The sequence below is a fragment of the Pezoporus wallicus genome, unplaced genomic scaffold (genome assembly GCF_028554395.1).
Source record: "Pezoporus wallicus isolate ANWC-B61680 ecotype Strahan unplaced genomic scaffold, APGP_CSIRO_Pwel_v1 contig_3488, whole genome shotgun sequence".
NCBI lineage: Eukaryota > Metazoa > Chordata > Aves > Psittaciformes > Psittacidae > Pezoporus > Pezoporus wallicus.
In genome coordinates, this window is record NW_026635397.1 from 1,062,867 (window position 1) to 1,084,187 (window position 21,321).

General features: G+C 43.5%; 1 protein-coding gene across 8 annotated transcripts in view; it reads left to right on the forward strand.

Annotated features, from left to right (window-relative positions):
* AGAP1 (ArfGAP with GTPase domain, ankyrin repeat and PH domain 1) overlaps nt 1-21,321 on the forward strand; it is a 320,437-nt gene that overhangs the window by 175,798 nt on the left and 123,318 nt on the right. For all 8 annotated transcript variants that reach the window (XM_057422254.1, XM_057422264.1, XM_057422272.1 and 5 more), the window contains one exon: nt 13,148-13,252. In XM_057422254.1, coding sequence (XP_057278237.1) covers nt 13,148-13,252 — 105 coding nt within the window. The remainder of the gene's footprint in view (nt 1-13,147; nt 13,253-21,321) is intronic.

The following is a 21,321-nucleotide window of genomic DNA, read 5'->3' on the forward strand; positions in this document are numbered from 1 at the left end:
CCCCAGGGCCTGCCCTTCTTTGTCCTTGCACTGACAGCCAGCACTTATCTTAGGCCTTCTCCAGGTCCGTGCCCATCAACCCCTCCTCCCTTGGGCTGGTTTTTGGTGGTCAGCCGAGACCCTTATTGTCCTGTAAGGCTCACAATCAGCCTGGCTGTCGGGTGCTGGGATGATGAATTAGCGGTAGGAGTTAACATGGAGGTGAACTCCAGATTGGACTCGCGATAGCTCGCAGAGCGGCTTGTGTGTGTTAGTCACTGTCCCTGGCGCTGATACGCTGCTGACACTTTGCAACAAAGAGGTTAAAAAGGGAGATTTAGTCAAAGAAATATCCTCGGGAAGTTCGGATGCGTACAAAGAACCCTTAATTTCTTCTGCTGTGCAATTCACCTCAACAATGCTGAGAAAATAAATGAGATTTTTACGCTGTTTCTTTCAGTGACCTTATCTCCCTTATATCATGGGTTGAACTGGGTTGCTTGCAGTAGGGGTAGAAATTTTACACTTATCTTAAAAACATCAAGATTGTAAAAGGTGTCTGGTTCTGTCTGCCCACTGAGCTAGATTAAGGGGATTTGGTGTCGAATTTATCCTCTTTCAAGGCATCATCCTTTTACAGATGCGTTGGAGAAAAGGAGCTTTCTTGCTGTGTTTACAGGAAGCATGTGGCATGGAGCTGGTTTTTATAGACAGGTTTACCTGCTGGAGAAGAAAACTGGTCAAAAACAAGTTGGTTTTCTTTTCAGCTGGGGTTTCTTGCATTAGAGGTGAAGTCTCCCATGTCTTACAATATTGAAGATGGGGCTTCATCTGCTCATCTTCAGCATCAGGCTTCAGATGAGCACCATTTCAGTGAAGGTTTGGGTGGCTCATCCAGTTCCAACTACTGATGGCAGAGCAAACCTGTTCCATTTTGGAGTAATAGCTTAGCAACTGTCCTAGTCCTAGTGGGTCTTGGAACCTTGCAGATGCTGTGGTGCAATGCTTGTGGTTTGTGAAGTCCCTCCAGTTCAGCCTTTCTGTGGCAGAGGGTTGGAACTGGATGAGCTTTAAGGTCCCTTCAGCCCGAGCCATTCCATGGTTGTAAACCAGTACTGACACTGGTAGCAGCTAATCCCAGAGTATTATGGGTACTTCAGCCTGTGAGCAATCCTGTTGTGCTAGAAGTTTATGCTACATTGCCTGTAGTTGACAGATTTCTACCCTTTCAGGGTGTTAATTGGTATCAAATCTCTAGGATTCACTGTGAGGTCCATGCCATTTTGGTTTGCCATTTAAACACTCGAATTATGATACCATTTTACAGGGTGTTCTCCTGAGAGATGCCAGGAACAGTGATGGAAACTTACAAATGGTAAAAGCTTTTCTCATAGAATCATAGAATCCCAGCCTGGTTTGTGTTGAAAAGGACCTTAAAGCTCATCCAGTTCCAAACCCTGCCATGGGCAGGTACAACTTCCACTAGAGCAGGTTGCTCCAAGCCCCTGTGTCCAACCTGGCCTTGAACACTGCCAGGGATGGGGCAGTCACAGCTTCTCTGGGCACCCTATGCCAGCACCTCAGCACCCTCACAGGGGAGAACTTCTGCCTTATATCCAACCTGAAATAACAAACTTACTGTGATAAGGGGAGAGTTGGAATGCCTGGATTTAAGACGTGCCACTTTGAAGTCAGTGATAAGCCAGCAAAACCTTCTGCTTTAGGCAGCCTGGATAAAGTTGCAGAGGTAATTCAAATGATGATATATTTGCAGCTCTGTTCTGTTCGTAGGAAACGGACCTGGAAGGTCTCATTGAGAGAAAGCTGTGATTTCCTGAGCCACAGAGGTGCCTTTTTCCCCACTCTGGTGATTTCAGAGCATTGATTGAGGGATTGACTTCTCTCAATTGATTTGATCATTGCTTTTTGTCCCTTTTGTAGAGCTAACATGGAAATGAGAGAGAAAAGGAGTCCGACTGACACACCCGAGCGCAAGGGTGTTAAAGTTGGTAGTACCAAGTATCATTATCAACCGTAATTGACAAATAATACACCTCATAAATACTGCCAGTCTTTTCAATTAGTTTTCATCTCAAATCCGGGATGCAAAATGATGGCCTGTCAAGTGACAATGGATGACAAAAATTAATAAATTGTCTTCTAAATAGTATGGACACTTAAGAAAAATTGGGCAGCCAATTTAGCACAGCATGAACCGGGGGGAACCTTTTGTACTGTTGCTGTGCCACTAATGTTGTCTGGGTCTTTATTAATGGTGCTTGGCTGCTGCTGACAGTTTTGTTGCTACTGGCAACTTTCTTCATTAAAATTAAAGCCAGCGTCAAATCCCATTAGCTGCACTCTGGGTACCTTGCATTTTTATTTATGTATTTTTGTATTTCTCTTTGCAAACACGTTGTTTTAGCTATGGAAAGTTGGAAAATGTGGTTAAAAATTAGCCTTTCGTCTTGTCAGTGGCTGATTGCTTAACTAAATAATGGATTCTGTTATTTTGAGGGAGATTGTCTGCAGTGCGTTAGAACATGCCCAGTCTCCAGCCAAGGAACTGCACAGAGAAATCCATAAATGATCTTTATAAATTACCTTTTCTGATCACAATGTTCTTCTGCATCGCCTGCAAGCTAACTGCTTCTCACATACTCTCTCATAAAGCAGTAATAGCCTCTGGAGGGGAGCAGCTCACTTGTGTAGTGTTTTTCTGTTGCCAGTTCAACTAAAATATTGATGATGTTACATATATGCTTAAAATGGAAGGATCAACATGTGTGAAAGACTGCTCTTACAGGGAAAATAGGTGGTGTGTCTCCTTACTTTGGGAAGAGCAAGTATCTTTGTTTCTGGAAACATCTTTTGGCTTTCTGCTTTAAAAAGTCCTGGATTGACTCCTTCAGACAGAAGTCTTCATTCATAGAAATACATACATACATCTCACCTCTGGCAGGTTAAAGCCATTCCCCCTTGTCCTGTCCCTACAGGCCCTTGTCCAAAGCCCCTCTCCAGGCTTCTTGCAGCCCCTTTAGGTCCTGGAAGATGCTATAAGGCTTCTCCTGAGCCTGAGTGCTGGGTAACAGCCCTTGCTCTACCTGCTCTCGCTACTGACTATTCTAAAACGTTAAAATCCTGAGTGACCAGTGCATTAAATTACCTGAGGTATATCAAAGCAATCCATATTCTGTATTATGGATCACACATAAAGAGTTCACCCTGAATTTAAGGCTTCACATGGAAAAATCTGATGTACAGAAATGCCCAAGCAGAGCTGTGCCTAGCCATGTGCTTTTACTAATGGGATACAGTTTGTGGAGCATCACACTTTGCTGCCAAGTTTTACGTAACAGCCATTCCTAGGGATAGATACTTCCTAGGGATAGATAGAATTTAGTCACTGTCACCTTAGTTACAGCGTCTTGTATTAATTATACTCCTCTGGCTTGCAGGCCAGACCAGCCTAGCCCTTTTCTGATATCATTTGGGCATGAGCCAGCAATCCAAATATCTACCATCTTCTGATAGATGGAAATGCCTTGTGAAATGCAGAATATGGCTTGGGTTAACATCACTGTGATGGGTTGGGTTTCCATCCCGAGCATGCTGTAACATGCTTCTGAGTGGGCAGGGAGGTAGGACAGAGTCTTCCATCAACACCTTGGGTTTGCTCCTATGGCCATCATAATGTCCTTTGATTCAGGAAGTAGGAAGTGTGATGGTTCTTCTTATGTCCAAGCTTTGAAGCAGTAGTACCAGGAAAGGGTAAGGGAGCGCCAGTGGGTTTGGTGCAGAAAACCAGCGAGTGGCTCCACATGCTAATATTTTCTGATGCACTGTTTTCCTATCAGTATAAATAGAGCAAGTGTTGGATACAAAACACATTTAAATGTTCACTTAAATAGTTGTATTTGGGAATAATCTTATATGGTAAGTGAAAAACAATTAACAGTTTAAATGGTCTTTTAAACAGATGCACTTACAGCGAATCTTAGACTAAAATAAGTGCTGTGTGGCTCAAATCTGAATTTCAATTCAGCTGCAGTGTAGATTAAGTGACCCTGTTGTTCTCAAGAATGGATACTTGATAGAAAGAAAATAAACTGGTGACACTGAATTAGCAGCCATTTAATAAATCCAAGTTGTGCCTTGGCTTTTCTGCTACGTCTTCTTGGTTTTAAGAGAATAAAAAAAAGGGTGTCAGTAGTTAATTGTTGACTGAAGCTTAATATCTGTTGAAGCAAATGAGCCATGAAATATACTACATAGAAAGTATTGTATCTGAAGTGATTTTAACATTAATACAATATTGCCATTTTTAACTTGCTGACACAATGCGCAGAACCCTTTATTTGGGAATTGCACTGATTAATGCTAGGCTTGGTAAGTGGGGGCGAGGAGGAGCGTGTGCTATATATAAACCGGAGCATGCCTACACAAAACTAGCTTGGTTTTCCTCACAAGTACCTGTTTGAGCCATGTTAAATAAATTTTGGGTTGTCTGAAGTTACTGCTTCAAGATACCTGATAACAACCACTTTGCCAAAAGCACTGATTTATAATTCCTCGGCAAAGTTCTTTCAGATGACCGACACTGGCAATGTCTCCTGTTTTGCTAACTGTAATTTCTGTAACATCTATCGGAGTAAAACCTGTTTACTTTGTTAATGACAGCAGTAGCTTTGCCTTTTTGCAGTGACAACCTAAGTACAGAGCGTAATAAACCTGTATTTGAAAGCTCTTTCAATTGTACCTTTAAATCCTTGGAAATGGCCTTGGTTAGGTTTTCACTGAGGTTCAGGGTGGCATGGTAGCTGTGGAGGTACTTTGGTATAGAAGAGCCTTCAAATATACTCAGCTATATCAGCGGTAGGACAAGTCAGGGCTTGCAGTCAGTGTTGCTGTATGTGTGTGTGTGTATTCACGTACACTTGCGTGGTTTTTTCCTTGGTCTTAGGAGAGATAGGACGGAGGAGAATGGGGTGGGTGGGTGGGTGGAAGATTGATGGAGCATCTTTACAGCTCTTTGTGTCCTGGGAGGCTGGTCACATCATGAAGTGGTGGTCCAGGCAGTGTCGCTACCTATCCAGCAGGTGTATGCAGTGGGGTCATGGGTGCTGACAGTCCTGTGACCAGAGCACAGAGGTGTAAAAGTAAAATGAGGCGATGAGGCAGTGGTTGAATAATGAGAAGGTTGCCTCCTACTGTAGAGGAAAAGAGGGTGTTTCTTATCTTATCCCTACCAAAGTTGAAGGACTCGGAGGTCCAACCATTCGGCAAAACGAGGGCCAGTCCTTCTGATTAAAAAGAAATAAAATGATAATATTTAAATCCCATTCTAGGGCAGAGTTTCTGAGGGTTGTTCACGGAGCCCCTTTTGGGCCCCAAATTTCCCACCATGATGTGTGGATCCTTTCTGCACAATAACATGGAACACACTTTAACAAAAAAACACATAGAAGGCAGACTTCTTTTTCCCCTGCCAGTGTTCTTGGGTTTGTTATTCAGGAGATGCTGTATTAAATTGGATTTTGTGTCCATCATTATTAAAATGTGAAGTGTGTCGGTCACAAAGCATACATTTCAGGGCAGTTAGCTGAATAATTCTTTTCTTTATTATCCCAAATTACTGCTGAGCTCTGGAGAGGTGAGCAGTTTAGCCAATTATTGCCATTTGAGCTGGATTTGTGGGTGATTAGCTCCTGGTCGAATTCAGTCCTGGCAAGGGCTTTGAAGCCTTCGCTTGTGTGATTTTCACAGCAGTGAGGTAGGAATAGACGCGGCTAATGACAGGAAGGTCATGTGGGTGATGTGACCTGTGAGGGGGGGGCTCGGGTTTAGCAAATAGGGCATCCACAATAACAAGTGTGTCACTAACCCCGCCGTGCATAATCGGAGTTTTATAGGATTGTTGGAGATGCTGACAGCTCAATTAAAGTGTAACCCTTTGTACCATATACCCTGGCAGAATGACAGAAATATTACCAACAAAAAAGGGAGGGGGCCACAAGGGAACTGGTTAAAGATCCAGTAGCCTTTTTCTTTTCCCCCCTTCATCGGAGCCTGCACAGAACAAGCCGCAAAAAGCATCCATTTGTGAAATAATAGATTGTCCAGGGGAGGGGTATGGTGCCAAACATGGCTACAAAAAAAAGCTGCTCTTAAGTGGTCTGCCTGATGTTTCTATGGAAACACTGTAGTATCAGGATAGAAAGTTAAAATTGGGTTTTAAGCTTTTCATGGCTTTTCTCCCATGAACCCCCTTCCCCCTCCAAATCCCGACTTTATATAAAATATGATAAAGAGAATTTCAGGGTTCAGGGAATGGAGCCCTACTGTAATGAGAGCTGTATCGTCTACCTAGCAGTAGCGATGCCTGTGTGATGATTCCTTTCTTTATCTGTATATCATACACACACCCCCCATAAATGCTCTGTTTGTTTCTGAAGGGAAATAAATGTTTTGTTGCTTCTTTTTCATCCCTGACCCTTCAGCCATCTCTGCCACCAGGGATGTTTCTGCTCTTGGAGCCTTTTCCAAATGACCCGTTACACGCAGCCGGGTTTGCTCACAATGGATCAGTTTCCCAGTGTTGTTTTTCCTTCTAATTTCAGTCTAAGCAGCAGTGTTTCAGCGAGGCGGTTGGCGTGAGTGCTGACTTCAGTTGTGGGCAGGGTAGTTAGAGCTCAGTGCGTGGTGCTGGAGCAAAAGGTAAGAGTTCAATCGGAGCCGATCACTGCCGGCTCCTCTGCTGCTGACTTAGACCCCTTGGCATCAGCCGCCTGGTTTCTCCCACACTAAGCTTAATGATTTGCATCACGGTGCATTTCACATCAGTGCTGACGATGGTGTCAGGGAAACCACAACTGCCAATGCCAAGGGGTTAATAAACCGACTGCTTGAGATTATTAAGGGCTGTGATTATTATTTTTTCACCAGGCCAGGGAAATTGGAACAAACCTCATAATGCGACAGAGATAGAAACTACTGCAAGGCAGGAAAATATTGTGACTTATTAGGTGCTGTGCCTCGTGCACAGAGGTAAACTGGGTTTAGAGCGGGAGATGTGCCATTCCTTTAAATATGGAATTGCATTTTGTAGCACATTTGGATTTAAACTCTGTAGAAAGGACATAGAGATGGCTGCAGAGTATGCAAGGTGCTCTTGGTTTTATAAAGTCTAATTTTAGAAATAATCATAAACGGGGGCTAAGAAAAGACTGCCCCTTTCACAAAGCTGTCAAACTGAAGGAAAACTCAGGAACTGTCTTACTGAGCATCAGTGTCCTTCAACTGCATGTCCTGCATTGTCTTCTGATGCCCGTTTGGGTGTCTGGACTGTTATGGTGGCAGACAAAAGCAGCTTTGGACTTGCAGTGCTTTGCCAGAGCAGTGCTTATTGCTCCATCTGGATCCTGCAGCACAGCTGGATCTTCAGCATTCCATTCCAGTTCTTCTTTAGACAGCGTTCTTATATGATCATCTTTTTGCCTCTTCATAAAGTTGCTCGTTAGGTGGGTGAATGTGACATACAGATAATGGTTTCCTATCCTTTAGTCCCCACATCGCAGCGCAGTTGTCTCTTCTCAACCACACCATGCTTAAAGTACAGTGAGTAGGTTCCTGTTCTCAGCAACATCCTTGAGGAATCCTTGCCTGTGCCATGTTGGAAGTACATACCCTACCTTTTAAAAGCCCTACAGCTGCAAGCCAGGGAGTTGTGAATGCTTACCTTTAAAGTTATTTGCTGCGTATCAGGAGAACTTGGGCATTACCTGCTCTTGGTGGGTAAGGTCAGAATCTGGATGCTGAGTTGTTGGAGCAGTCATTAAAAATAAAACCACAATAACAGAAGGCACTAAGCTGCTGCTTCTTCCCATTTACCATGTCCTTAGTGTGCCTGGCTGCAGTAAGAATACATGGAGTCTTTCAGGGGGTTTTGCAGTGTTGTTAGATAGTAAAGTTGAAGAACCTTTAAGGTCTTCTGTTTTCAGATCTCTTTAGAGGCATTCCGTAGCCTTTCTGTAGCCTTTGGTTTGTGGTTCAGTTGGTCCCCAGTTGCACCCTGTTACTATAAGAGATGTTTACTACAAGTTTCCAACTGTAAAACTAAAAAAGCCTCATAGCTAATTGACCAGCATTCCCTTAAATTTGTGGGATATAAATACTGAAGTTTGGGAAATCAAGAAAACAAGTTACATTTGTATGGAAGGATTCATAGAATCCCAGCCTGGTTTGTGTTGGAAGGGACCTTAAAGTTCATCCAGCTCCAACCCCTGCCATGGGCAGGGACACCTTCCACTAGAGCAGGTTGCTCCAAGCCCCTGTGTCCAACCTGGCCTTGAACACTGCCAGGGATGGGGCCACCACAACTGCAACCTGTTGCAGTTAAATTCCGGAAGCAGAGGAGATCAACTAAGAGCAAATCTCTCATTTGCTATTAGGACAAGCGAGACCAGACTCAGTGCTGCTGGCCAGGCTACCTAAAGCTGGCTGGTCATGCAGTCCTGGAGGATTTACCAGCATTTGTTCATGATGTTGATAGATTTAGAGGAAGTGAATGTTTTATTGTCCAGAATTCATGTGTAACAGTTCGTGAGCCTGGCTATGAATGGTTGTCCTTGCAGCTCTGTGAAGATGTTTCTAATGAGTATGAGGCTTTCCTGTTGTGAACAGGATGCAAATGATAGAGCTGTCAAATTCATAGCATTGCTGGCTACTAATCACCGTTACGAGAACTGAGAACCTGTGTGGAAATAGAGCCATTTAGACTTCTAATGATTAAATGCAAGGTTACATATTTCATTTTGTCAAAACAACATCATGGTAACTGGATGGGGTTGGCTAAAAATTAGGGAGGGGAAGAAAAAACCCGCATGATGGCAGTACCTTAGCCATGGCAGTGGTGTGCACTTCTGAAAAGGAATGGCAACCGAAGTACCATACTGTCTTTTCCAAGAGGTTCATTTGTACTTGGCATTGCCAAGAAAAGCCAAATGTACCAGGTCGTATTAAAACAAGCAAACCAAAACCAACCACTCAAAAACCCCACAAACAAGAAAAACCCAACCTCAAGTCAAGTGCTAACAGGAAATGGAAAACCATGTGCTCAGTTAAGCCATGATCACTGTGTTAATTATACTGTTTGTGAAGCCCTTTGTATCTTGTGGCACCTGGAAAAGCCAAAATACATGGGAAAGTGATGAAGTATGTTACTCCACACCTGGGAAGTATTTAAGTCTCTTCTGCTACCATCTATCTGAGAAACTAAGGGAGCTGACATACCAGCATCTTTCATGTTGCTTAATAAAGCAACTTCCTCAGGTCTCTTTCTTAAGTGCTGATAATTTGCTGCTTAAAACCTGAAATATTTCTCAAACCCAAGATCATAATTGTTTCACCATTTGTCTTCATTTGTTGTTTAAGCGAGCAAGGTTTGTAGCTCATGGGAAGGCATGTGAGGGGCGAGATTTAGCCAATTACTGTGCATTAACATGAACTGTGTATGTTATGTGTAGTGGTCCCTTAACCCATGTTGGGTGTTTTGCTTCTTACCTTAAGACCAATCAGTCCTACACTGGTGGCTTTTCATTAGCTGCTCCTGCTCTCGCAGTAATGATTGGGATGCAGAGCCTAATGGCAGTCTGTAACTTCTCCTGGTGCCCTGAAGCTCAACAGCGTAAGCAGATTGACTCAGTTAGGGCCCCAGTCTCTAACAGCAAATGCAATCAATAAATCTTTGTTGGTAAATAATTGCTATTGAACAGAGTTTTAATATAAATTTATGAGTGGTGTTTTATCACAGCTTGAGGCTATGGCAAGCCACTGAGTGATGGATTTCAGATAACACTTACATTCATTACATTAACTTTGTAAGTTATTTAAAGCTTGTACACTTAACATTGCTTTTGGCTTGCAATGACCTCCTGGGACTAGACGTAGCATACACATTACTAATAAAGAGCTCGCAGTACGTACAGACTCCATTGCTTTGTGCAGTGACGCAGTTCCTCGAGCAAAAACCCAACAAGTGAAGTTTGTGCACTCCGCTTGACGTCTCTTTCCTGTGGCTCATGAAAAGTACAAGCTGGTTCAGGCTGGTTGGAGAAACGTTCCCCCGTCAGACACAGGATTGGCAGTTTTGGAGGGGAGGTGGTGGAAAAGTTGAATTTGAAGTGTGAAGTTCTCCGCAGTTTGGGGGGAAATCAGAGGTGTTAAATTCCTAGTGTTGAGTCTGGAGGCTTTGGGTTAGCTGGACCGAACTGCAGAGGGAAGACTGTAACAAGTGAAAGATTTCATACACATTAGGAGAAATAATGTTATCCAATTAATAATAATCTGAGGCAGAGATTATCGGGAGGGATAAATGTGTATTTTGAAGTGGAAGTTGATTTACTTCATCCCTTACTGCATCGCTTGGTGACTAAATGTGATTTCTCTGCTGTGCTGTGTGTATGTAGGGGCTGCTTGGCTGGGACTAGAGATGTGCCCAAACTAGCTCTAAATTTGCTTAGAGGTACCAAAGGTCAGTGGGACCATGTATCTTGTGTCCTAGGTAAGAGTATCTGATGTGACTTAAATGTAGACATAATGTGACTGAAGTGAAGGGCTTTTTCTATTATTTTCTTCTAATAACGTTTCTTGTCATATATGGGCCATCTATTGGTTTTTTTGTTGTTGCTGTTGTTGTTTTCTTGGGGTTTTTTAGGTTTAGTTACTGTTAAAGTGCGTTTATAACTGATCTGAACTCCCATACTAAGAGCATCTCTCTGGACCATTCTATCTAATTACCCCAGACAAAGTGGTAGTCTCTGGCCTTGGGGGAAAGAAAAGTGTGCTTTATGGTACATAGGCTTCTGCTCTGAAACAGTGTATGTTGGCCCCTTGTATTGGGGGTTGGAACTAGATGATCTTAAGGTCCTTTCCAACCCTAACTATTTTATGATTCAGAGCAGTTTCCTCTGGCAGATATTTTTCATTCTCACCTAATACAAAAATCTATTCTTTTTTGCCAAGTTAGAGCATAAAGAAAGTGGATTGGGCAATCTGGTTTGTTAGTTAGGCATAAATAGGTACAGCATCCCTATTTAATGCTGAGGTGGTGGCTTTTTTACATTGAAAAGCAAGGTGAGAAACCTCATTTTGAATCATTTTCTTAATTTTGATCCAAAACCTGAATTTCATAGTTCACACCTTGAGAGCAGCGGAACTCGTGTAGTAAAAATCATGAAAGTGGTGGGTTTTTACTATTTATTGGAGCTATAATTGGGATGAACTGAAAACTACCTGAATCATGACATGTTTTCTAGCTAGCAAAGGGCCAGCTAAAAAGGGGTGAATTACATATTTTTTGCCTTTTTCAAAGGTGTAGAAAAAGGCTGGGGGGGGGGGGGGGGGGGGAAATCACTGTTGTGATCTTCTGATCTTTACAGCTTTTTCCCCATTAAAAGGTCTGAAGAACAAACCCTGGCAGGGAAAGAATAATTTTTGATCCCCGTAGCACAGCCGTAACTAGAATTAGGTCCCCCAAACGCCAGCAAACGTGCTGCAGGTGAGGTATGAAAGATGGGAAAGGTGAAGCGACAGAGCACCTACTATAGACAAACACACACGTCAAAGGCAGGAATAAGCTTTCATTTTTTAATAGAAGAAAACAACGTCTAAGCACTGGAAGACAGTAATTGGGATGTGCAAGACGCGCTCATGGAAGCTTTTGTAAGACAGTGTTACAGAAACCCCATTCTCTCTTGGAAAAGTTTTGAGTCATAGCAAAGAAGCACAAAAACCCAGAAATGTGACCCTCAGACTGTCAGGAAGTTTGGAGTTGTACCACTGTGTCAGTCACTCGTCCAACACCAGCTTTTCTTTACGGGCCCATCCACAGGTTGCTGTAACTTGGGAAGGGTTGTTCTCTGAAGTGCTATTCAGGGTGTGTGGCCAGCAACGGTTGTGAACTTGGGTTTTCCGACTGGGTTCATCTCTCTGGTTGCAAAAGGAGAGTTGTTGGTTCATATGGATTGTGACAAGGGTCTTAAAACATCCAGGATTTGTCTCTCTCTGGATAAAGATAGCATAACTTGCTTTCAAGGTTTTTTAACCCACCTCGACCAAAACCAACTCCATGGGAGCTGGAAGCACCGTGCTTGATAGTGCAACTATCTATGTCCTGTTTTCTTATTTCTGTGGAAAATTAGAATGGAAAAACTAATTTTATGGGGATTAGAGAACTAAGTTGGTATTGATTTAGATTTATGATGTAGGTTTATGATTTAATGAAATTAATCTGTCTCCCTTTATTGGAACTTGATCGGTGGATCTGGTGAGGTAGGTACTGTACATAGTGTCTCCACACTCCAGTAGACTTTCAGTAACCTAAGTACTGTATGAATTCATTGGGAACTGCCTTCTAGCTTGTTTTTTTTCCTAGGGAAGTGCATTGTTAAAGCATGGCTTCATTTACCACCCACACTGTGCTACAGCATGGTATATTTTGCTTTTCTAAGTGACTTCCTATTTTTAAGCGGTGAATGGGTTCATATGTAGAAGCAGTCCTTGTCCGTGTGAACACAATGATGACTTTATCTCAGCTGTGGATTGTTAGCATTCATCACTGATGTTTAGGTTGAATACAATGTTTGGGAAGGTGAGTCACCTTGCCCACCTCTTTCATTAAATTATCCAGAATTTACTGGGAAAACTTTGTATTTGGCCTGTTTCCATTTTGTTGCTCTTGCCTGGAATTGTTGTTGCTTGCTGGAATGAATAGCTGGTAGGATTTCCATTGCGGTGGTACCTTACTGCAGAAGGGAATGAGAACATACAAACGTATGCTCTTCCAACATAAACCAGTCTGGGATTCTGGGATTCTCTACCTGTTGAATAAAGCCAGAGCTGTTAAAGCCTTTCCTGTTTACTGTACTTGCTTTATGAAAGCCTCATTTAGAGCTTTTCCTCCTAAATTGCAAACACTGAAGCTTCTGAGGGAGCAAACGTACATCCTGGGAGAAGCAGGGGAAAGCGAGTAACTTGCAGAAGGAAGTTACTAGAATTGTTGGCAATGATATTTATCTCTTTCTGTGTCTTCAATAGCTGTGTCTTGGCAAGAGTGTTGATGGTATTTGTAAGAGTATTAATGGTATTTGTTTCTTTTCTGCTCTGATAGGGTATGCTGCTAAAGCGAAGTGGCAAGTCACTGAATAAAGAGTGGAAGAAGAAATACGTGACGTTGTGCGACAACGGTGTGCTGACCTACCATCCCAGTTTACATGTGAGTACACCATCCTCTCTGAATGTTTAGCAGCATCAGGCCCTTATAAAGCAGTGGTACTAAGTGTGTCTGATGTGGTTCTGTTGAACCCTCTTTGGTGGGGGAACTTCTTCCTCTCTCTTCATTCCCCCCATCTGAAAAAGGCATAATCTGAAATAAAACTCACTGGTGCAAGGCTGAATACAGTCAAGTTCCTTTGAACCCCTTGGAACTGGGGTTCCCTTTGCATCTCAAGAGGTGGTTTAAACCTTTATTTTGTGCTGATGTTTTTACAGACTTGATTCAAAACCAAAAGCATTTTTCAAGAACAAGTGCCCTAGCTGTAGTAAAGAGTGAGGGAAGTTCTGGTATTTGTGGTGTGCAGTGGTTATGGCTTGGTTTGAAAATGGCTTAGATATTAAAATGTGCCAGAAAACTTCACACTGAGGCATCTGTCATTGTCTCTGGCTAAAGATCTTGTCTGTTTCTCCTCAATGAGTGCATAACACAGTCTCTAGGTCTGGTTTGGGGGTGGAAGGAGCACAGTGATCTTCCTCAGAAGTGGCCCACCTCTTCTGCCCCAGCCACACCAGCAACAGAAGTGAGCTTGTTCCATGCCAGAGCACTTCAAAAGACAGAGATGATGTGGGGACTCCAGATCTTGAAAGTCCCAGGGGATTGCAGCTCCCTCCCTTGCTCTGTACTACAGGCCATGGTAAAATAGGACAAAAAACATGGTGTGACCCTCACAAAGATCTTTACAGTCTTATCTGGGTTTGTATTTTATCATCATAACACATAGGAAAACCTGAGGGTAGCCAGTTGTAATGTTTTTAGGAATAGTTTCTAAACCTATTGGTCGTTTTGAGCTTCTGGGCAATTTTTCATTAAGGAGTGAAAAATCAAGGTTTTGATCAGATGCATTTCATGGGCTTATAGGTGATCTGAGGCTTATAGACCTGCAAGTGGAACTGATGCAGGGAGTTTCTGCTTTAGATGGGTGCTGTCTGAGGAGCATGGCCACTTGATGCTGTGCTTGCACCAACTTGCTGTTCCCTGGCTGCAGAATATTATCACTTTCTCTGACCTGACACAAGATTTCATAGTCTCAGACCCTGACTAATAATGCTTTGCTATAGTTGCTGATGTTACATCCATGTCTCTTAAAAACAATTTAATGTTAGATGACAACTAACTTAAAGGCATTGCTGCTTTCTGTCAGGAATCTTGTCCCTCAGCTACTGGGCTCTAGAGCAAGCTTTTTACTGTTCCTTTTTGTGAAACTGGGCAAGTCTGTCCTCTTTGGCCACTCTTAATGCCTTTAAATTTTGGGAATTCTGCCATCAAGTAGTCTTGAAATACCTGAATTGTGTATTGGTGTTGCTCACAGAAGGGAAGCACAGGTACTGCACGCTCCCCATGGAGCTCCCACATGGGTTTCCCTTAGGTTGTGTTGGCCAACTCTGGGTCATCAAGCAAGGAGGAGACAAGCTGCCATTGTTGGTGCCCAAATCCCTTCCTTGCTTTGTGGAAGTGCTCTATTGTTCCTGGCAGTCGCTGTGCACGTGTTAGGTTTTCATTGCCTCTTGCAGACAATAGAGTACTTCTTCTCTGAAGGCTTCCCTGGAGCTGCTTAGTGTCCCCCAGAGTGAGACTCCATTGAGATTAGAGGTAATTACTTTGAGATTAGAGGTAAATCCATTGGAGATTAGAGAGAATCCATTTAAAGAAGTAATTACTAGCCTGTAATTGTTTCCCTCTGTCCCCCATCATGTGCCCCCACCCCAATAAAAAGGTACATGGCTTCATACTTCCATTCGCTTCCTTAGCTTCCATTAGCTCTCCTTGCATAGATTGGAGAGGTTTTAAGATGCTGCTTTTCCTTAGCTGTACATGGGTAGGTGGTAGAGCCTTCTGTTGTCTTTAGTCTTCACAGAGTCACTGTGCTACATACTGTCAGTGGGCTATTTATTGTCATTTAAGTATTGTTCATATACCCTCCTGAGCACTCTTCACCCATCGGGCTGTAGTAGTATGTGAGTAGCATCTTAGAATCATAGAATCATAGAATCGTTAGGGTTGGAAAGGACCTTAAGATCATCCAGTTCCAACCCCCCTGCCATGGGCAGGGACACCTCCGGCTAAACCATATCACCCAAGGCTTCGTCCAGCCTGGTCTTGAACACTGCCAGGAATGGAGCATTCACAACCTCCCTGGGCAACCCATTCCAGTGCCTCACCACCCTAACAGGAAAGAATTTCCTCCTTATATCCAATCTAAACTTCCCCTGCTTAAGTTTTAACCCGTTACCCTTTGTCCTATCACTACAGTCCCTAATGAAGAGACCCTCTCCAGCATCCCTGTAGGCCCCCTTCAGATACTGAAAGGCTGCTATAAGGTCTCCATGCAGCCTTCTCTTCTCCAGGCTGAACAGCCCCAATGCAAACCTCAGTGGGAGGAAGAGGCAGAACTAGATTGAAGTCAGTTGCACTCCTGGCATAGTTTGTACACAACTTTATAGGCAGGAAAGTCAGAAGTTCCCCTTGGGTATTGCTGAGTGAATGAAGTGAATGGTTTTCCCCCAGACAGAACTCTGACAAAAGTCAGACCCTAACCACCTGCATTGGAAGAATCTATTATAATATTTAACGGCTGATAGAGAGCTCTGTGTTCAATATTGCCAGAGGTTTGGCCAGAAGTGGCTCGGTTGTCTCTGATGGATGTGTTCAGTAGCAGCTTGGGCATGAAGGCAGTGTTTTAATACAGAGAATGTGTCCTTATTGCAGAAATCAGTCCTGTCATCCTCCTTGAAAGGATTGGCTACGAAATGAAAGGTTTTGGGGTGGGGAGTGAAAAATCAAATGAGTACTTTCTTACAGAGGAGGTGTCCCTGGAAGGGTCAGGCCTGTTTGGCAGGGCAGCATGTTGAAATGACTGCTGTATTGTGCCAGCTAAATGAGTAACTCCTAATGCCACCGGGTTGACGTCTGACACAATAGCTAAATTCATATTCTTTCTTTTCAAGAAAGTGGGGGGAGAGAGAAACGGGGAAAGAAAAATACATGTACATAAGCACCCTACTGTTTTCTGACTTGGTCATGTCAGGTTTTTTCAAGAGCCTCAAACCTTCCCGTCCCTTGGGATGCTGAGGAGCTGTGCCGATAGAAAATGGTGGGGATAATGAGAGAGAACTTTGACCTGCAGGCTTCAAAGTTCACCATAGCTCCCTATTCATCTTGTGCTTCTGGAGTATAGCTGTTGAGTGGATGACTAAAATTCTGGCTGGCAAATTCAGTATCAGCCTCCCCAAAGGGACATGTGGGAATTTGTCTGGGCATCTCTTGGCTCTTAATGGCAGAGTGCCATGCACAAAGGCTCCCAAAATGCATTCACCAGGGTACCTGCTGCGCAGCATTACATCCTGCTGCTTTAGCTAAGCCTTACTCTGATAAATACCTGATGATGTTGCACCACTGTCTGTCTGCCAGAGGGTTGCCATCGTGCCGCAGGTCAGTAGATGGCAAAACTTTAGCTGTGGATGTCCATTGTCTGCTCTTGAATCCTTATCACCACCAGTGCCCCTCATTCATGAAAAGAAAAAAGGCACATTCTTTCCCTTTTACATTTAATTTGTTCTAGATTTGATTTCAAATAAAAGCACAGTGCAGTTGCACCTTATGGGGGAAGAACACCTTCTTGAATACATGAGGTAGGTCTGATGTCCATCTGGAGCACCCCTGGTATGTAAAACCTACATGGAGATGTTGATTTTTGCTTGCTGAGGTCTGTATTGCAGCAGTGCCACTCTTACTCCTTGTTCCCACCCTCACTGATACGGTTTGATAACCTGCATTGAGCTGTGTAGGATTGTAACAGTGATGGGGGGTACAACCTACCTTTGTCTCCTTGAGAAGTGTGTGGATTCACCTGGTCTGCTGTCCGCCCAATTCATCTGAGACAGCCACAGTTTCAAACCTCTTCCTTGAAAATAGGTTAGATACTTAGAATATTTAGGTTAGATATAAGGCAGAAGTTCCTCCCTGTGAGGGTGGTGAGGCCCTGGGACCTTAAAGCTCAACTGATTCCAATGCTTGCCACAGGCAGGGACACCTTCTGCTAGAGCAGGTTGCTCCAAGCCCCTGTGTCCAACCTGGCCTTGAACACTGCCAGGGATGGGGCAGCCACAGCTTCTCTGGGCACCCTGTGCCAGTGCCAATGAAGTATTCCATCTCTCCTTATTTTTAAGAGACCACCATGCTAGGTGGGCTGTGTGACATCTTTGTGCATGGCTGGGGTAGTCTGGCAATGGAGCTGGGGGTTGTTTTACCAAGGAGCAGCACTCACCTTCACGCTTATGCGTAACCCCCTACAGCCATTGCTTCGGTTCAGCCTTATTTTCAGGGTTACCTTACCTCAGGCTGTTTAATAGCTCCAAAGTGTGGTGTTTGTGTTGCTTTAATAGAAATATTCATGCTCTTACATATTTCAAATACCATCGTGTATGCCCTTTTTTCCCCTCTCTCTGTTTTTCCTTCAAAGGAATGTAAAGCTGAATATTGGCTGACTCTGAAAGCCATTCTATCTGGCCTTTCCGTGAACGCCTAATCCTGAAATCAGGCTTCGGTCAATACATATTTGAACTGACAAAGAGATATGCATGTGTTGTTTTTCACACAAGATGTAGCTCTGCCTCCTGAAAGTGTAGTGATCAAAGCAAATCCTACAGAGCAAAAAAGAGGATACAGTTCGAGCGGTGATGAAGATAAATCTGTCTGAAGCGTGTGTAAAGTTATTGCATCCATTAATACCCCTAAAACATTGGTTGTGATAGAAAATACAAATTATAGGGACAGTTACAAAATACATGTATAGTAATTGCTTATTACAGCCGATGAGTTGATGCCATTTCTTTGCCACTCAACATGACTGGCCTTTTCATCAAAGCTGCGTTTAGAGCAGCATTCTCCTTTCTTACATTTCATCTAACATCCTGAAGATGTAACAGAGAGAAAATTAGGTTGGGAGGAAAACTGAAGAACGGATGGGGAAAATAGAAGCTAAAATGCATTTGCTGTCCTTAAGTGAGACCTGTCATTTAGGATAGGTGTCAAGGCCAGTTATTTTCCACCCCCCTGGTTTTGTGGCTTTTCAAACTAGAAAGAGTCTTGCTTGAAAGTGCCATTGCACCTGCCCTGCCCAGTGTAAAATTAGGTTGTAGTTACTGATGGTCAGCAAACTACCCTGGGAATTACACCAAATACATAATGCCAGGCCCTGGGAAAGGAGAAGGAGACTGATCACTCACAGTAACTTCTCACAGTCACTTCCATGACTTCTTGCAGATACTCCCAGGTCACAAATGAGGCAAACAGGAAGCATTTTTTGTTTCCAAATCATTCATTTCAGAGGGCATGACAAGATGTATCATGTCATTAGCGTAGGATATTGTGCCAAATGCGGTACTGCTGTTGCAGCGCAAACTTGCAGCATGTAGTGGGGAGCAGCAACCATACATTTCAGTGTCACATCTGCCCTCTGTTCAGGCAGGAAAAGCAGGAAAAGGCAGGAAAATTTTTGGCTTCAGAATGAGTTGCAATTTAAATGGCAAAAGCCAAGCTATTAATTAATCACGGGGCTTTATAAAAGTAGAGCTTCCTGTCCAGCAGAGCTAAGTGCTGGGGATATAAGCGCTTCATAAATTACTCAGGATGGTAAAACTCTGATTTGTCTTTTACAGCAGTTCTTGTTACAAAGGCTGACTGAGAAGTGAAGTGCAGACAGGAGGATTTCCTTCGAATGTTATGAAAATGAGTGATCCATTTAAAACAAACACAAACATTTGGCGAAGCTGCTGTTGCGTTGAAAGTGTTGCCTTGACTTCTCCCCCCCTGCAACACCGCTCAAACTGATTCACACCACAGTAGAGATATAATCAATGTTTTTTTGTTATGGAAATGTAATGTTCTTGATTCCCAATGTGAATAAAAGAGAGTTGAGATGACCTTCTTTTTGTCAGGACAGAATGCTTTAGGGTAATCAGCGTTTTCCATTCCTCTGTTCTCCCCAGAAGCATTTCATTGCTTTTCTTAAGATTAACTATACATGATGAAGCTGAATGATATTATGCCCATATTTATATGCAGAGGATGGCTAATTTAACAGGCACATTTGATGACTACATTCCACTGTGGCTCATAACCCTATGGTAAGTTTGTTGCCGAGGTCCTTCCTTGGGAAGGTGGCGGTGGACAGGGCGGGAAGTGAGGAGTTGGAGACTTGAGTTTCTTCTTAGGTGTGCCTGTGGCCCCAACTGGAAACCAATCAAGGAGCGATTTATGTTCATTAAGGGCTTGTCAAAACTGAAAAATCTTCTAATCAACAGCAATCTAGCCGAGGCCCCTCAATGGCTGGGAGTGTCGCCTCTGCAGCATCGGCTATTTGCCTGTTACAACTCTAGGCTAGAAATCCACTGATGATTACATTAGGCTAAGCTGCGAAGTAAATGAACCATGTCTTATTTAGGTGCAACTAGCTTCAGTGTAGTCCTGCCCCGCAGGGCACTTTATAGTGTTTTATGGCTTTAAAATTAGTGTAGCTTCCCATTTGCTGCAGGGTGCTGCATGTTATGCCTTTGAACTCAATAAGCAAAGGGAAGGGGGCCTTTTGTTTTCTTCCCCCCCCACCCCCCCCCCCCACCCCTTTCTTCTTTCTGCACTTTACCAATTTTGTTTTGCATCTTTTCCAGACGGCATTTTGCAATAAAAATGTCTGACTGCCACAAAAGTCAAGGCTTCATCCATCCATTTCCCGGAGGATTGGGGCTTTGGTCCTTTGGTCCTTTGGTTGTTGGTTTAGGGCGAAGGGGATTGGGTTTTGTTGTTGCCGAAGGTGAACAATAGGTTTTGTGGGTCAGCTCAGGAAGTGGGAATTGTGTTTCAGAATCTAGGCCACCCACCGTTTTCAAATGTCATCCGGATGAGCAGCCATAAACTTTCTTTTCCATAATAATTTCGATTTCACCTCCAATCAGGACACACTATCACAGCCTCAGGGAGCTGACCCTTGGGAGTGTTTCGTCTGGTTGAACGGTGGGGAAAACCTTCTATGAGATGAAGTTTCAGAGGGACACATCTGAGAATGATCCTGGCCTGGACCTGTTCCTAATGTTGGGAAAGCCAGGCTGCTTCTGAGAGATTATAGTGGCTTAAAATGAGAAAAAGTGTGATGTTCTTACTTGTGTACCATTATAGGCACTGGTCTCAGAGAGCCTCTCTTTTGTGGTGTGTTGTACATTGGAAAAGGGTGGAAGAAACACATGGGGAGGCTGTCTAGGAGGGAGCAGGTATTTTTCAGAGCATTAGTATTATGACGCGTGCCAATCCTGAGATGAGTGGTTTTGATGCGAGCTTTGAGTCCGATTCACCTGGTGCCATGATGTAAAAAATACAACTTCAATCATAGAATGGTTTGGGTTTGAAAGGGCCTCAAGATCATGTGGTTCTAACCCCCTGCCATGGGCAGGGACACCTTCCACTAGATCAGGTTGTTCCATGCCCCCTCCCACCTGGCCTTGAGCAAAGCCAGGGATGGGACATTCACATCAGTGAAGTTTTTCCTTTATCCAGCTGAGCCCAGCCACAGAAGGCTGTCTTCTGCAGCTTGAGCCTTCTGTTTGTCCTTCTTCATGGGCTTGTTTTCCATTACCTTGAAAGTATTTTGCAGTTGTGCAAATCAAGAGGAGAACCCCTGCCTTAAGGACACAGGTTTGTACTCCTGCTTTGCATGCAGGCGGCAGTACAAACAAGCCATGGGGATTTAGTTCTCAAGGTACTGACTGATAAATTCTATATTCAGTAACTCAGCATTCGTACACAGTTTCTTGCTTAATACACTGCTAATGAAATGCTATGGGTTTGAAATGCAACCTAGGTATTAGGCATTTTGTGTGTGTGTGTGTGTGTGTGTGTGATGGAAATGACCATCATTTTTTGATAGAGACATTTGAAAATCCTTAAACTCCATGGTTTTGAGATCCACAGTGTCACATAGAATGCCAGACTGGTTTGGGTTGTAAGAGACCTTAAAGCTC